Source organism: Mobula birostris, chromosome 10 (assembly GCF_030028105.1).
Source record: "Mobula birostris isolate sMobBir1 chromosome 10, sMobBir1.hap1, whole genome shotgun sequence".
NCBI classification, from domain to species: Eukaryota; Metazoa; Chordata; class Chondrichthyes; order Myliobatiformes; family Myliobatidae; genus Mobula; species Mobula birostris.
The window spans coordinates 16,706,414-16,722,521 of NC_092379.1; the positions used below are offsets into that span (position 1 = coordinate 16,706,414).

Sequence of the window (16,108 nt, forward strand, 5' to 3'; positions counted from 1 at the left end):
ACACAGAGTGAATCTCCCTCCACACCGTCCCATCACCCACTCCCGGGGTCAGACACAGAGTGAATCTCCCTCCACACCGTCCCATCACACATTCCCAGGGTCAGACACAGAGAGGAGCTGTGCTGAGCTGGGAGAAATCGAGGCAAGACTACTGGATAAAGTTCATGGAATACTTTGGAGGTGGCTCTAAAAGTCTCTTGGACAACTGAGTGAGTGACGGCGCTGGTGTGGAAACTCGGTGTGCAGTTTTACTGCCGGTTTGGGCTGGGTTTGTTGGCGGCTGCTAACTGCGTAGCTCCCAGCTGCGGCCGCTGGCAACTTGCCAGGAAGCCGGTTCGCTCCAAAACCGGAGGCAAACGCCGTCGTTCCCCCCCCATTGACATCGGGGCAACGTTCCTCCTCCATTGTTTTCCTGATTTTCGTCTGGTGTCGGTGCCGGAGCATCTGGAAGGACGTTTCGGCCTCTCCCGGCCTGGGTCTCTGCAAGTCCGACGGAGCCTTTCCTGGCGTCGAGCCAGCGAGGAACTGTCCACTGCAAACTTTTCCAGCCAGTTATTCGACTCGTTCCAGGACTTCTAACCGGCACCGCTGTAGGATTCTCGGACTGGAAAGAGCGCCAGCATGCCGGACCGGTCTCCAGGGAGTCGCGGGCCTTCGGGGAGTTACGCAAGGGCGGCTGCCTCCCCGGCCTCGGACAACGCCCTGTTTCGGTCGGTGAAGGTGGAACGTGGGGTGCAATGTATTTTGCGCCCTGGAATGACACTAGAAAAGTGTACGGAGGCAATGGAGGACCTTGTTGGGAAAGGTGGTATTCTGGCCACCGAGAAGGAGTTCGGAAAGGCGGTGTTTTATCTGGCGAATGAAGAGCTAGTGCACCGGGCCCTAAGCAGGGGAGTCACGGTAGACAACATCTTTTTACCTATGGAGCTGGTGACGGCCCCCACGCAACGTATCGTGCTTGGGCATGTTAAGCCTTTCATTCCAAATGAGGACTTGCTTCCCCCACTGGCCCGTTTAGGGCAAGTAAGGTCGGAGATCACTGCCATCCGACACAAATTTAAGAGACGCACCCTCCGCACCGTAATCTCTTTCCGGCGTCAGGTATTCATGCAGCTGGAAAGGGAGGACGATGTTGAGGGCCGGTTTACTGTCCGGCATGAGGGAGTGGATTATCAGGTGTACTGGAGCTCCGAGCGCCCGCGGTGCCATGCGTGCAGGGAGGTGGGGCACTTTCGGAGGGACTGTCCTGCCGCCCGGAACCCGAGGGAGCCCACTTCAGGCACCAGTGCCCCAGCTACCTCTGCCCCTGATCCTACTCCTGCGCGTGCGTCTGCGCCTGCATCTGACCCTGCCCCCGCCCGTGATCCTGCCCCAGTCCCTCACCCTGCCCCTACCCCTACCCCTGTCCCTACTCCTACGGTTGGGTCGGTCCCTGCTCCTCTCCCTGTGGTTCAGGTGGGGGATGGGGTGGAGTCTGTGCGGAGTAAGAAGGCAAAGGGGAAATCCAAACACAGTAAGAAGCGGGCCTTTGAGGCTGCAGAGCTCACGCCCATTTCGCCTGAAGTGGAGCGTGGGGCTCGGGGAGGTGCGCAAGCAGACGGGGCGATGGAAACAGAAAGCGCCGCCCCATCGGTGAAGCCTGCACCTGTGTGCTCCTCCGGTGTGAAGAGGAGAAGGGAACGTTCCCGCAAGAGGGCAGGGGATGTAGATGCGGGGGAGTCCCAGGAAGGGGTGGGAATCCGGGTAGGGGTTGGTTCTAAACCTGAGTCCCCAGATGTAGCCACCAGTCCTGGGGTAGATGGTGTGGTTGTGCAAAAAGCTTGTGATAGCCCTGTTTGCACAAATGAGGCAGCCCTGGAGGCCTCCACCCAGGACCTACATGTCAGCGCCTCTCTGGAGGCCAGTGTACCGAATAATGTAAGAGGAGACGAGACAAAGCTCTCTCATTCTCAGCACCAGGCTGCTTGTGAATCCCTTGGACCAAAGGTGCCGGGTTCCCCTCTATGCCTGCCCCCTGGGGAGGGCGTTTTTCTGTGCACGTCGACCCCAGCAATTAATGACTTGCAGGGAGTCCCTGGGGATTGTCCCTCCACTGTCGCAAATGTGGATGAGGCTGATGCGACGGTGGAGCGGGCAGGTAAGAGCGAGGTGCCCGCTGCGCGGTATGGGTCACAAGCGCAGCCATCTATTGGAACATGCGGGGAGGCCGATGGGGATTCTGTCTGCAGTGACGGGTTGGAGGGGGACTCTTTCGATAGTGAAATAATGGACATCCTCACCCCTCCTGAGAAGTCCCCATTGATACCTGTAGAGGAAATTAAGCATTTTATTCTCACCTCTGAGGGTGCCAAGCACCGGCCTCAACTAGCCTCGCTACGCTGGCCCAGCATGCCGAGGCTGGTGAGGTCCCTGCGAGTCATCCTCGGACGAAAGGGAAAGGGAAAGAGGAATGCGGTGGCGGGAAACGACAGACGGCAATTAAAATCTTTCCTAGATGACCTAGTAAGGGACATTAGAGGGAGAAGCAGCCTCGCTCCTACGGGGGATGGTGGGTCACAGGGTGTCGCTGGTACCGCTCGAGCCCGTAAGGCAAAAAGTAACCTTGCTTTCTTTCCGGACAGTGTGGTGGAGGGCGCCTCCGCTCTCACCGAAATGGGCACAGCTGCTGAGACCTAGTGTGCTCCCGCCATGAAGCTTACCATAGCTAGTCTCAACGTAAACGGCAGCAGGGGTCCTCTTCGCAGGCATAACAATCTCTCAGCCCTCAGGGATGGGCGGTATACGGTGAGTTTCCTGCAGGAAACCCATACCATCCCTGGGGACGAGTCTGCTTGGCTCCTGGAGTGGCGGGGCGGGGTCTACATGAGCCACCTCAGCTCCATTTCTAGCGGGGTGGCGATCCTGTTGGCCCCGACCTTCCAGCCAGTAATTAAAAGAGTCCAGGACGTTGTGCCCGGCCGTCTGCTCCACCTGGTTGTGCGCCTGGATGGCGTACCATTGCATTTTATCAATGTGTATGCTCCCAGGCGCGGTGTGATGCAGACGCGCCTATTCTGCCAGCTGTCCACCCTGCTGAGCTCCATCGATCCTGGGGATTGCGTCATCCTCGGGGGAGATTTCAATTGTACCCTCGAGGCGGAGGACCGTTCGGGCCTCCAACGCGACCCAGCATCGGCAAGAAAGTTAAAGGAGCTAGTTGGCTCCTTTGACTTGGTGGACAGCTGGCGGAATCTTCACCCCAACTCTAGCGCCTTCTCGAGAAGGTCTAGAGAGGGGGGTTCCAGGATAGACCGCATTTACATCTCTCGGGCCTACGTCTCCCGCGTGTCGGCGTCCTCCATGCGGCCGGTGTCGTGCTCGGATCATCACCTTGTGTGGATGGAATTTATTCCACTACACCCTCGGGTGGGATCCGGGTATTGGCATTTTAACAACCGACTGCTGGAGGACAGCCGATTCCGGGATTCGTTCCGAGCTTTCTGGGTCTCCTGGAAGGAGAGGCGGAGAGAGTTCTGCTCCCTACGGCTATGGTGGGATGTGGGCAAAGCCCACATCCGGTTTTTATGTCGGGAGTACACTAGGGGGTCGACAAAGAGGCGGAGCTCTGAGGTTGAGCGGCTTGAGAGAGCGTTGCTCGACCTGGAGTCCCGCCTCGGTCCGACCGCTGGAGACCAGCAGCTGTGGCAGGAATACCAGGAGAAGAAGGACGCACTAAGGAACCTGCAGCTTCAGCAGTCCCGAGGTGCGTACGTGAGGTCACGGATCCAAATGCTGCAGGATTTGGACCGTGGCTCACCCTTCTTCTACTCGTTGGAAAGGTGGCGGGGAGTTCAAAAGCAGCTAGTGGAGCTGCTGGCTGCCGATGGCTCCTCCATCACGGACCCTGACGGAATTAACAACGAGGTCCGTTCATTCTATCGGTCCTTATTCTCGCCTGATCCGTCAAATGCGGAGGCGTGTAATGAGGTCTGGGAGGATTTGCCTAAGGTCAGCCCAGAGGACGCAGTGCGTCTGGATGCCCCCCTGACTCGGGAGGAGCTGTCCACTGCCCTTCGGCAACTCCGGAGGGGCAAGTCCCCTGGTTTGGATGGACTGAGTGTTGAGTTTTATCAGGCTTTTTGGGATGTCCTGGGGGATGATTACAGCCTTGTCCTAGGGGAGAGCCTAGCCACCGGAGAAATGCCCCTCTCATGGCGAAGAGCTGTTGTGGTCCTACTGCCCAAGAAGGGAGACCTCCGCCTGCTAAAGAACTGGCGGCCGGTCTCCCTCTTGTGCGCGGACTACAAGATCTTCGCCCGGGCAATGGCCAACCGTCTGGGTTCGGTAATTGGACAGGTGGTCCATCCTGACTAATCTTACACAGTCCCGGGCCGCTCCATCCAGGACAATGTCCACCTAGCACGGGACCTGATCCACCTACTCCAGGAGACTGGGACCCCGGCAGCGTTTCTTTCTCTTGACCAGGAGAAGGCTTTTGACCGGGTGGACCACAGTTTCCTGGTGGGCACCCTGCAGGCTTTTGGGCTCGGACCACACTTTGTGGCCCGAGTTCGGCTCCTGTACTCTGCCGCAGAGTGCCTAGTTAAGATTAACGGATCATTGACAGGACCCATCCACTTCCGAAGAGGAGTGCGTCAAGGGTGCCCCATGTCCGGTCAACTGTATGCGATCTGTGTCGAGCCATTCCTCGGCCTTCTTCGGCGAAGGCTGACAGGTCTGGTTCTGCGCGAACCGGACATGGGGGTCGTCCTCTCGGCCTACGCCGATGACGTACTCCTCATGATGACAGACCCCTGTGACCTGCGGAGGATGCGCGAGTGCCAAGATGCTTTCTCGGCGGCATCCTCCGCCAGGATCAACTGGGCGAAATGTTCCGGACTCTTAGTAGGCCAGTGGCAGGTGGACTCTCTGCCGGAGGAGATGAGAGCTTTTGAGTGGAGCACCAGACGTCTTCTCTATCTGGGAGTCTACCTGAGTCCTTCTGGGGAGACCTGGCTGGCGAAATGGCAGGACCTGGAGACAAAGGTCATGGCCCGGCTAGGGCGCTGGTCAGGCCTTCTCAGGGTGCTTTCCTATCGAGGCAGGGTGGTGGTCATAAACCAGCTGGTGGCCTCCATGTTGTGGTACCAGATGGTCACCTTGGCCCCCCCTGCCCCTTTTGTCGCAAGAATGCAGAGGAAGCTAGTGGACTTCTTCTGGGGAAACAGGAAGCACTGGGTCTCTGCAGCGGTTCTGAGTCTCCCAGAAGGAGAGGGCGGACAGTCGCTGGTGTGTGTACGTACACGACTGGCGGCTCTCCGCCTCAGGACTCTGCAGAGATTCCTGTACGCCGAGCACCCTCCCAGGTGGCACGTGTTGGCGACTTTCTTCCTCCGGAGGGGCTGCTGTCTTGCCGAAGATATGCAGCTACCACCGGCGGGCGTCAGCCGTGCTGCTTTGCAGAGGCTGCCCGGCTTCTATCAGGACCTACTGAGAGTCTGGAACATGGTTGCCTCAGGCCGGGAATCCCCTCCTCTGGCAGAGGGCGGGGTCCTGGCCGACCCTTGCCCTGTCGCAACGGATGTCAGTGCGGCTCAGGTGTGTGGAACGACTCGGGCTGAGCTGCTCGTCGGGCCCAGGCCCCGCAGCCTTACCCGAGAGACGAATCCACACAACTTGAGCCGTCTTTCATCGACACCCACAATCCCATTCAGGGATGCAGGCAGGAGGTACCTTTATGGGCTGCTGCTCCACACCCTCCACTTCCTAGCATTTGTCCACCGTCCCGACACGCCATGGCGGTCGGTCTTCCCACCTGGAGGTGAGGGGGTTCCCCAATGGAAGTCCCTCTACAAGGGAGTCCTTCCCATGCACCTTGGGGATCTCGGCTGGAGGGAGCTGCACAAAGCGGTGCCCTGCAATAAGTTCTTTAGTTTGTACACGGATCTCCCAGCCGCGTGTCACTTCTGCGGGCTGGAGGAGACCGTGTACCATATGTACGTGGAGTGTTTGAGGCTGCAGCCCCTTTTCGGGTATTTGCGTGGGCTGCTTCTCGCCTTCTGGTTGCATTTCAGTCCCACCCTATTCATATATGGTCATCCAGTAAGGAGGGGGGCACAGAGGGATGAGGATGTCCTTGTCAACTTGTTCCTGGGGCTGGCGAAAATTGCCATCCGTGGCTCCTGGAAAAGGGTGGCAGGAGATTCTCCCCGGGCGGACTGCCTGGCTATGTTTAGGGGGTATGTTCGTGCCCGGGTGAACATTGAAAAGGAATACGCACAGTCCACGGCGACCGTCGAGATGTTCCGGGACCGTTGGGCTCCGCGGGGTGTAAATGCCATCATTGATGAGGATGGCAATATATTGGTTTAACATGTATTGTCTGTTTGTAGTGTAGTAAATGTGTTAGTCACTGGGTTTGTAAATAAAATTTTTAAAAAAAGGGGTCAGACACAGAGTGAAACTTCCTCCACACCGTCGCATCAAACACTCCCAGGGTCAGGCACAGAGTGAATCTCCCTCCACACCATCCCATCACACACTCCCGGGGTCAGACACAGAGTGAAACTCCCTCCACACTGTCCCATCACACACTCCCGAGGTCAGACACAGAGTGAAACTCCCTCCACACCGTCCCATCACACACTCCCGGGGTCAGACACTGTGGGACACTGCAGATGGATGTACGACTGATTTGTACTGCGAATACGTCAGTGGTTGGGGGATTAGAGAGAGGGATTGGACTGTCCAGATGGAGTGTGGGATTAGGGATTAGGGGAGTCCAACAGCTGCCGACCCTGGAAATCACTGACCGGACCTTCAAATCTGTCTTCCTGCTGGATCCACGGGATGGCGGGAACATGGTCTGTGACAGAGTGAGTGTGAGAGAACAGAGGGAGAGAGAGTGAGGGAGAAAGAGAGAGAGGGAGGGAGAGAGGAAAAGAGAGGGTGATGAGAGTGGGTGGGGTAAAGAGAGGAGGGCGAGGGAGAGTGAGAAAAGGAGGAAGAGAGAGGGAGGGTTAGAGAGAAAGAGGGTGGCAGAGGGAGAGAGAATGAGAATGAAAGAGGTGGAAGAGAGAGGTAGATGAAGAGAAAACAAATAGACTGACAGAGAGAGAGAGGGAAAGGAAGAGAGACAGACAGACAGAGAGGGGGAGAGAGCAGATTTTATGTGTGAGAGAGAAACTGAGTGTGTGAATATGTCTCCGTGTACAAGATAAACTGTGTGCGTGCGTGTGAATGTGTGTGTCTGTATATGTGTGAGTGTGAGTGTGTGTGTAACACAAACCTTGTATGTGTGTGTGTGTGTGTGTGAATGTGTGTTTGTGGTGTGTGTGAGTGTGTGTGTTATTCTGCCTGTGCGGGACTGTGAATTCACGCCTGTTCTCTCTGTCCAGACCTGTCACCGCATCAGGGGTCCGGACGCCTTGTGACCCAGGTCACTGGGGTCATGACCCTAGCGAGGGACGAGGTAACTTGCCATTCGGGGATCACGGTGTGTAGATGTTGGGGAGAGGCCTGGGAACTGGGGCTGGACGGTTTGGGGTGACCACTGTCCCCATTCTTCATAAAAACCACAAGCTGATTTATTGCCCCTCTCTCCATAACGCTTAACCCCCTTACTACTCAAGAACCTATCAACTTCCGCCTTAAATACACCCATGACTCGGCCTCCACGCCCGTCTGTGGCAACGAATTCCACAGATTCCCCACCCTCTGGCTAAAGAAATCCCTCCTCATCTCCGTTCTAAAAGGACGTCCTTGATTTCTTTCTCACCCCTCTCCCCCCACTCCTTCCCTCTCCCTTTTACTCCACCCACCCCCTGTCCCCTTCCCACCACCCTCCACACACAGGGCATGAGGGGAAGGGGGACACAGGCGCCCCACCCCCTAGTTCGACCCTCAACAACCGGATACTCCGTCTCAAGCAGAGAAACCGTCAGCTCCAGCAGATGGTGGGGGCGCAGAAGGGAGAGATCGACAGGTAGGAGGCCGAGGGGAGTGAGGAGGTGGGCAGGTAGGGAGGGGAGGGGAGTGGAGGAGCGGCTGAGGGGAGGGAGGGGGGAATGGGATTAGGGAGGAAGGTGGAGGGAGGCAAAGAGAAACTGGGAGTGTGTGTAGGAGGGGGAGAAGGAGGTGGGAGGAAGGGGAGGGGAGGCATTTAAGGAGGAAGGTGAGGAGGAGGTCAGGGGAAGGGGAGGAAGGGAATGGAGGGGAGAGGAGGAGGTGGGGGAGGGGAGGGAGAAAAGGGGTAGGAGAGGGGAGTGGAGGGGAGGGAAGGGTTGGGGGAGAGAAGGATGTAGGAGAGGAGGGTGGGGAGGGAGAGAGAAGGGAGTAGGATGGGGAGGGAAAGAAGTGGGAGGGAAGGGGAGGAGGTGGGAGGGGAGAGAAGGGGTAGGAGGAGGAGAGGGAAGGATTTTGGAGGGAAAGGGATGGGTAGGGGAGGAAGGTTGTGTGATGTGGAGGGGAGGGGAGGGGAGGATGTTGGAGGGAAAGGGATGGGTAGGAGGGAGTGGAGGGCGTGTGATGTGGAGGGGAGGGGAGGATGTTGGAGGGAAAGGGATGGGTAGGAGGGAGTGGAGGGTGTGTGATATGGAGAGGAGGGGTGGATGTTGGAGGGAAAGGAATGGGTAGGAGGGAGTGGAGGGTGTGTGATGTGGAGGGGAGGGGAGGGGAGGGAGGAATCAAGATGTAGGGTTTGTTTGTCATGTTTACATCGAAAGCTCCAGTGAAAGGCGTCATTTGGCCGAACAACCAACGCAGCCAACGACATGCTGGGGGCAGCCTGCAAGTGGGAAACAGTCAGGGGCCAGTCATTATCAAAGTATGGACAGAGAGCACAACCCTGAGATTGGTCCTTCCGCAGGCCGACGAAAACATCGAACTCCCAATGCGGGAAGAAAGTTCAAACTGCGGCAATGGGACAAAGCGAGCGGACAAACACAATCAGGCGTCGAACCGCGAGTCCGGTCGTATTCGGCGTCACACCGCCGGGCCAGCCCTCTGTGGGCCCCGGGGCCGGCCTTTGCCTCAGGCCCCAGCCCGCATCGATCAAAGAGTAACCACACCCCAGGAACACGCGCAACGTGATCCCCAACGTCCCCCCGAGACGAGTCCACAGCCTCGCCAATCAACCCTTCTGCAACGTGGACCCCAACGTCCCCCCGAGACGAGTCCACAGCCTCGCCAATCAACCCTTCTGCAACGTGGACCCCAACGTCCCCCCGAGACGAGTCCACAGCCTCGCCAATCAACCCTTCTGCAACGTGGACCCCAACGTCCCCCCGAGACGAGTCCACAGCCTCGCCAATCAACCCTTCTGCAACGTGGACTCCTGCACTTTCCTCCGACAGCAGCCAGCGAGGACGGGGGCAGACCGGCCAAACAATGGCGGACACCTGCCCGTCCCTCGTCCCTCGGCACCTTCAACAATCCAGCGGCAAGAGAGCAGGCCCACCATGCAGACACAGATCCTCATCGCACAGAACAACGAACGGCAAAACTGTAGCCCCGATTCCCCCCCACACCCACACCGAGACCTCCGGCCTGCAGACTCCGGGCTGTGAAAGGCAGTGAAGAGGAGAGAGGGGGCTACGCCAAGATGGGGTAGAGGAGAGAGAGAGAAACAAGGGAGGGAGGGAGAGGGATGAGGAGAGGTTTCTTCTGTTCTTTCTGAACTGTCCCCCCTCCCTTTCTCTTACCCCACACCCCACTCCATCTCCTCCTTTCCCCTCTACCCCTCTCTTCCCTTCTCCTTCTCTCCCCACTGTCTCCCCCTCTCCTCCTCCGGTCACTCCCCTCTCCTTCTCCCCCTCTCTTCTCTCCTCTCTCTCCCCTCCCCTTCTCCATCCCTCCCTCTCTTTCTCTCCCCATCCTCCTCTCTCTCCCTCTCCCCACTACCCTCTCTCCTTTTTCTCCCTCCCTCCCATCTCCCCCTCATTGTATCCCCTCTCTCTCCCTCCCTCCTTCCCTCACACCCCCTCTCGCCACTCCCATGCACCCCTTTCCCTGGACTCCACATCTCTCCTCTGTTTCCTCACAGCCTGGTCTCCCTTCTCCTTCTCCGGACGGGGATCAGTGGAGACAGACCACATCGAAGGCCGTGGACGAACAGCGAGTGGGTCTCTGGTTGTGCGAGCGCGAGGGTGAGGGCTCAGAGGGGGAGACGGCCTGGAGGCACCCAATCACGTCCTGGGGACGGGCTGACCAGACGAAGGAAGCCACAGCCCCACAACTCCGGCCTGAGCCAGCCCAAGACCCACAGGCCACATGTTCACTGTACAGGTAGGGGATACGTCTGACCCCGGGAGTGTGTGATGGGACGGTGTGGAGGGAGATTCACTCTGTGTCTGAGCCCGGGAGTATGTGATGGGACAGTGTGGAGGGAGTTTCACTCCGTGTCTGACCCCGGGAGTGTGTGATGGGACGGTGAGGAGGGAGTTTCACTCTGTGTCTGAGCCCGGGAGTGTGTGATGGGACGGTGTGGAGGGAGTTTCACTCTGTGTCTGACCCCGGGAGTGTGTGATAGGACGGTGTGGAGGGAATTTCACTCTGTGTCTGACCCCGGGAGTGTGTGATGGGACGGTGTGGAGAGAGTTTCACTCTGTGTCTGACCCCGGGAGTGTGTGATGGGACGGTGTGGAGGGAATTTCACTCTGTGTCTGACCCCGGGAGTGTGTGATGGGACGGTGTGGAGGGAGTTTCACTCTGTGTCTGAGCCTGGGAGTGTGTGATGGGACGGTGTGGAGGGAGTTTCACTCTGTGTCTGACCCCGGGAGTGTGTGATAGGACGGTGTGGAGGGAGTTTCACTCTGTGTCTGACCCCGGGAGTGTGTGATGGGACGGTGTGGAGAGAGTTTCACTCTGTGTCTGACCCCAGGAGTGTGTGATGGGACGGTGTGGAGGGAATTTCACTCTGTGTCTGACCCCGGGAGTGTGTGATGGGACAGTGTGAAGGGAGCTTCACTCTGTGTCTGACCCCAGGAGTGTGTGATGGGACAGTGTGGAGGGAGATTCACTCTTGTCCGACCCCGGGAGTGTGTGATGGGACGGTGTGGAGGGAGATTCACTCTGTGTCCGACCCCGGGAGTGTGTGATGGGACGGTGTGGAGGGAGATTCACTCTGTGTCTGACCCCGGGAGTGTGTGATGGGACGGTGTGGAGGGAGATTCACTCTGTGTCTGACCCCGGGAGTGTGTGATGGGACGGTGTGGAGGGAGATTCACTCTGTGTCTGACCCCGGGAGTGTGCGATGGGACGGTGTGGAGGGAGTTTCACTCTGTGTCTGACTCTAGTAGCAGGCAGCCGTCGATCCCAGGGGATCATGGGTTTGTGCCTCTGGTGGACTGTGTCCTCTGCAGGGCACATGCCTGGGCGGGAAGATTTGAAGAACCGGCTGTTGCCCATGCAGCGGGTTCCCCCTCTCCACGTCACTGATGTAGTCCAAGGGAAGGGCAAGTGCCGATACAGTTTGGCACCAGTGTCGTCGCAGAGGCTGCCAGAGTGAAGTTGTAAACAACAACAAACTGTCTTAGGGATCCCAGCTGCAGATTTCTTCCTCGGGGTTTACTCCTGAAGCCGTTCCCATGGGTGGGTGTGGCCGCAAGGCAGCGGAGGTTTTAAATCAGAGTTTTCCTTCTCTCATCCAAGGCTGACGAGCCCCACCTGCCCGAAGCGACTGGTTTTGAGGTGCCAGTGGTCCGCCTTTGCCCCTTCTCGTCAGTAGAAACAGTTCCGCCGGGTCTAGTAGCTAAACCAGACGTGAAGGCCAAGAGTTGGACTTGGTTGTCAGAGGCTGTTAGAGTCACACACCATTGGAAGTAATTTATAGGTAGTGGGAGCTTATCCTCACCATCACCCCCAGGCTATGACAACCCTAGGAACCTGGGAGACTCTCTGCGTGACCAAGTGTTCTCTCCCGGACAGGCAGGCACGAAGAAGATGCGGAGCAGAGTCTGGAGAAGCGGACGGGGCAGGCGCGAGGAAGGCGCGGTCAGTGTGAGCCCCCAGAAAGTGGCCTGCTGTGAGTATGGAGCATCTGGTCAGTGCTGGGAGACCGGCCTGTCCCTGAACACCCATCACCGAGTGTTGGAGATCGTTTAGTATAGCCCCAGGTAGCAAGATACACCGTGAGGAACCTGTCTCGTATACAGGTCAAATCATTAACACTGCATTGAGGTAGAAGAGAGGACTTGGGATAACAGAACAGTGTTACAGTGCAGGCAGACATTAAGGTGGTAGATTTTGAGGTGAAGCATCCATCTTATCCCATTGGGAGACCATTCATCTTACCGCAACGGGACCCGCTTTCAGCCCTTTGTATCTTCTGTCCAATGGAAGCGGGGAGAACGGAGAACGCCCAGGGTGGGTGGGTGGAGTCTCTGATTATGCTCCTTATGATTATTCCGTGTCGACGTGGAGGGGAGGCTGGTTTCGAGGATGTGTCCACTTCCGGACACGGGCAGAGCAATTGCCACGTCAAGCCGAGATGCGCCTGGGTGCATTGTGGACGATGAGGAGGGGCAGATAGTGTTGGGGAAGCAGGGAGCCTGCAGAAAGACTTGGACAGGTCAGGAGAATAGGCAAAAAAGTGGACTATAGCATTGGGGAGTGTCTGGTCCTGCACTTTGGTAGAAGGAATAAAGACATAGTCCATCTTTGAAACAGGAAGAAAATTTCTGAGTTCTTTGGGAGTCCGTGTGTGGGGTGTTGGCGCGCGGCCATGTGGTTAAGGCGCTGGACTAGCGATCTGAAGGTCGTGAGTTCGAGCCCCAGCCGAGGCAGCATGTTGTGTCCTTGAGCAAGGCACTTAACCACAATCCACCCAGCTGAAAGTGGGTCCTGGCAAAATGCTGAGGGTTAACCTCGCGACAGACTGGCATCCTACCCAGGGGTGAGTCTCGTACTCTCAGTCGCTTCACACCACGGAAACCAGCATAAACACCGGCCCGATGAGCCTATAAGGCTCGGGACAGACCTGAACTTTAACTTAACCTCATGTGGGACTCCCTAAAGGTTAACTAGCAGGTTGGGTCAGTGGTGAAGAAGGGAAATGCAATGTTAGCAATCATTGAGAGGACGAGAATGCAAAAGCAATCTCGTGATGCTGAGGCTCTATAAGGGTTTGGTCAGACTGCGCTTGGAGCATTGTGAGCAGTTTTGGGCCCCTTATCTGAGAAAGGGTGTGCTGGCACTGGAGAGGGTCCAGAGGAGGTTCACGAGAGTGATCCCAGGAATGACAGGTATGAGGAGCATTTGATGGAACACTCACAATGCGCTGGAGGAACTCAGCAGGTCAGTCAGCATCAGTTGAAAAGATTAGTCGACGTTTCGGGCTGAAACCCTTCGTCAGGACTGAAGGAAGAACTTTGTCTTAAAAGTTACTGTTTTTTTCAACTACCAGCATTCTTCAAACCCTCCCCAAAGTTCTTCCTTCAGTCCTGACGAAGGGTTTCGGCCCGAAACGTCGACTAATCTTTTCAACTGATGCTGACTGACCTGCTGAGTTCCTCCAGCGCATTGTGAGTGTTCCTTTGACAACAGCATCTGCAGATTATTTTGTGTTTACGAGGAGCATTTGATGGCTGTGGGCCTGTACTTGCTGGAGTTTCGAAGAACGATGGGGGGAGCCTATTTAATATTGAGAGGCCTAGATAGAGTGGATGTGGAGTGGACGTCACCTATAGTGGATGAGTCCAGGACCAGAGGGCACAGCCTCAGAAAAGAAGGATGTCCCCTATAGAACAGAGATGAGAAGGAATTTCTTCAACCAGCGCATAGCAAATCTGTGGAATTCGTTGCCACAGACAGCTGTGGAGGGTATATTAAAGCAGATGTTGATAGGTTCAAAGGGTATCAAAGATTACAGGGAAAAGGCAGGAAAATGCAGCTGAGAGGGATAATAAATCAGCCATGATCGAATGGTGGCGCAAACTCGATGGGCTGAATGGCCTGATTCTGAACCTATGTTTTATGAATAAGGCAGTGGGCGATGAAGAGGGCTAATGTTCCCTCGGCCTTGAGGGTTTAAATTGGCACGTCCCACTGTAGTTGTAGACCACACTGGGGATGCCATGGACAGGCACGGACTTTCCACCGCGGAAGAAGAGTTTGTCACAGAGGGAGGCAGCCAGGGACCATTGACCGCTCTGGTGGGTTTGTGTCCTGTCGGGTGGAGAAGAACGAGAGGGGATGGCATAGAAATTCAAAGTCAAAGTGGAGCTTATTGTCGTTACACAGGTAGTGCTGAACGGCATGGTTGAAGGGAAGTCGCTGTTGCCGAACCTGGTGGGGTGGGACTTCAGGCTTCTGTACCCCCTGCCCGATGGGAGAGGGTGGTGGGGATCTTTGAAGAGGCAAAGCCCCCTGCAGATACTTTCTGGACCTGGTTAGAACACAGGCTCACACAGAATGAAGCCAGGCCCTTTGGCCCAATCTGTCCTTGCTGACCCAGATTCCCCATCTAAGCCAGTTCCACATGCTCCCCACCTCTCCCTCCTTCTCCACCACATGCTCGTGTTTGGCCCAAGTCCCTCTGAACTCCCCGGAGCAAAGGGGGGGGTGAGAGCTGACTTGATGGAAGTCCAGAAGATGAGAAGAGGCATAGATAGAATGGACAGTCAGTGTCTTTCTCCCAGGGCGGGAGGAGGTGATAAGGTTATGAGAAGCAGAAACGGAAGACAATCATTATCTTTATCTTCAGGATGAAAATGTCTAATCCCAGACAGCATGCTTTGAAGGCAAGAGGGGTAAGTAAATCGAAAGGAGATATGTGAAGCAAGTGTTTTTCCACGAGGGGACCATGGAGAACCAGCTCCATGAGGGTCCCATCTCCGTGAGAGGACCAGCTCCACGAGGTGTCTATCTTCGTGAGAGGACCAGCTCCATGGGATGGGGGAGTTGGGGTCAGATCTGTGACAGGAACAGCTCCACAGGGAGGTCCATCTCCATGAGAGGACCAGCTCCACGAGGGTCCCATCTCTGTGAGAGGACCAGCTCCACGAGGGTCCCATCTCCATGAGAGGACCAGCTCCACAAGGGTTCCATCTCCGTGAGAGGACCAGCTCCACGAGGGGTCCATCTCAGTGAGAGGACCAGCTCCACAAGGGTCCCATCTCCGTAAGAGGACCAGCTCCACGAGGGGTCCATCTCCATGAGAGGACCATCTCCACGAGGGGTCCATCTCCATGAGAGGACCATCTCCACGAGGGGTCCATCTCCATGAGAGGACCAGTTCCACGAGGGGTCCATCTCTGTGAGAGGACCAGCTCCACGAGGGGTCCATCTCGTGAGAGGACCTGCTTCATTCTGTGAAGCGAACAACTCCACATGAGGTCCAGCCCACCACGGGGACTGAGCGGTCCCGTTGCCCTGGCTGCTGGTGGTGGTGGTGAGGTGTCTGCTGGAGCTGAGCTGAGCTGAGGGGCAGTGGCAGAAGCCAAGGTACAGGATTGCGAGAGGGACGGCTCTGTGGTGCGGACAACTCCATGAGGGGGCCCAGCTCCATGGTGGGACCAGCTCCGTGGTGGGGACAACTCCATGAGGGGGCCCAACTCCATGGTGGGACCAGCTCCGTGGTGGGACCAGCTCCACGAGGGGAGGGAGGACAGCTCAGCAAGGTGACCAGCCCACCCCAGGCACTGAGCTTCTGTTGCCCCAACAGGGAGGCACTGGTGCGTCTGCTGGAGCCAAAGATGGAGGGGCTGCGGAGGGAGCTGAGGGACCGAGCCCAGGAACATGAGGAGGCCCTGCTGCAACTGCGGAGACACCAGGTGGCGGAGAAACGGTATCGGATCAGGAGACCCCGTTTCACCCTCCCTCCCCACTGTCCCCAGTTCGCCCCTCACACTCTTCTCCCCTCCCCTCACCCTCCTACCCTCCCACTGCCTTTCCTCTCCCACCCTTTCCACATTCCCTCCCCCATTGACAGTGACCCCTGACCCCTGCACACTGACAGGTGACCTCTGACCACCCCCCTTCCCACAGGGAATCCATCAGCAAGAACATGGAGACGATCAGGGTGAAGAAACAACTGTCGGACGTCTCTGTCTCCCTCCTGGTTATGGAGCGGAGGTACAGCCTCCTGCAGCAGGTAGGGATGGTGCGGAGGGAGTGGGGGGGGTGGCGAGTG

At 57.1% G+C, this 16,108-nt stretch overlaps 1 protein-coding gene across 1 annotated transcript in view; it reads left to right on the top strand.

Annotated features, from left to right (window-relative positions):
• Window positions 1–866: 866 nt before the first annotated feature.
• LOC140203848 (X-linked retinitis pigmentosa GTPase regulator-interacting protein 1-like) overlaps window positions 867–16,108 on the top strand; it is a 30,407-nt gene continuing 15,165 nt past the window's right edge. The window contains exons 1-6 of the mRNA XM_072269981.1: window positions 867–900; window positions 7,834–7,963; window positions 10,022–10,263; window positions 11,905–12,001; window positions 15,641–15,763; window positions 15,964–16,069. Coding sequence (XP_072126082.1) covers window positions 7,932–7,963; window positions 10,022–10,263; window positions 11,905–12,001; window positions 15,641–15,763; window positions 15,964–16,069 — 600 coding nt within the window. The 5' untranslated portion in view covers window positions 867–900; window positions 7,834–7,931. The remainder of the gene's footprint in view (window positions 901–7,833; window positions 7,964–10,021; window positions 10,264–11,904; window positions 12,002–15,640; window positions 15,764–15,963; window positions 16,070–16,108) is intronic.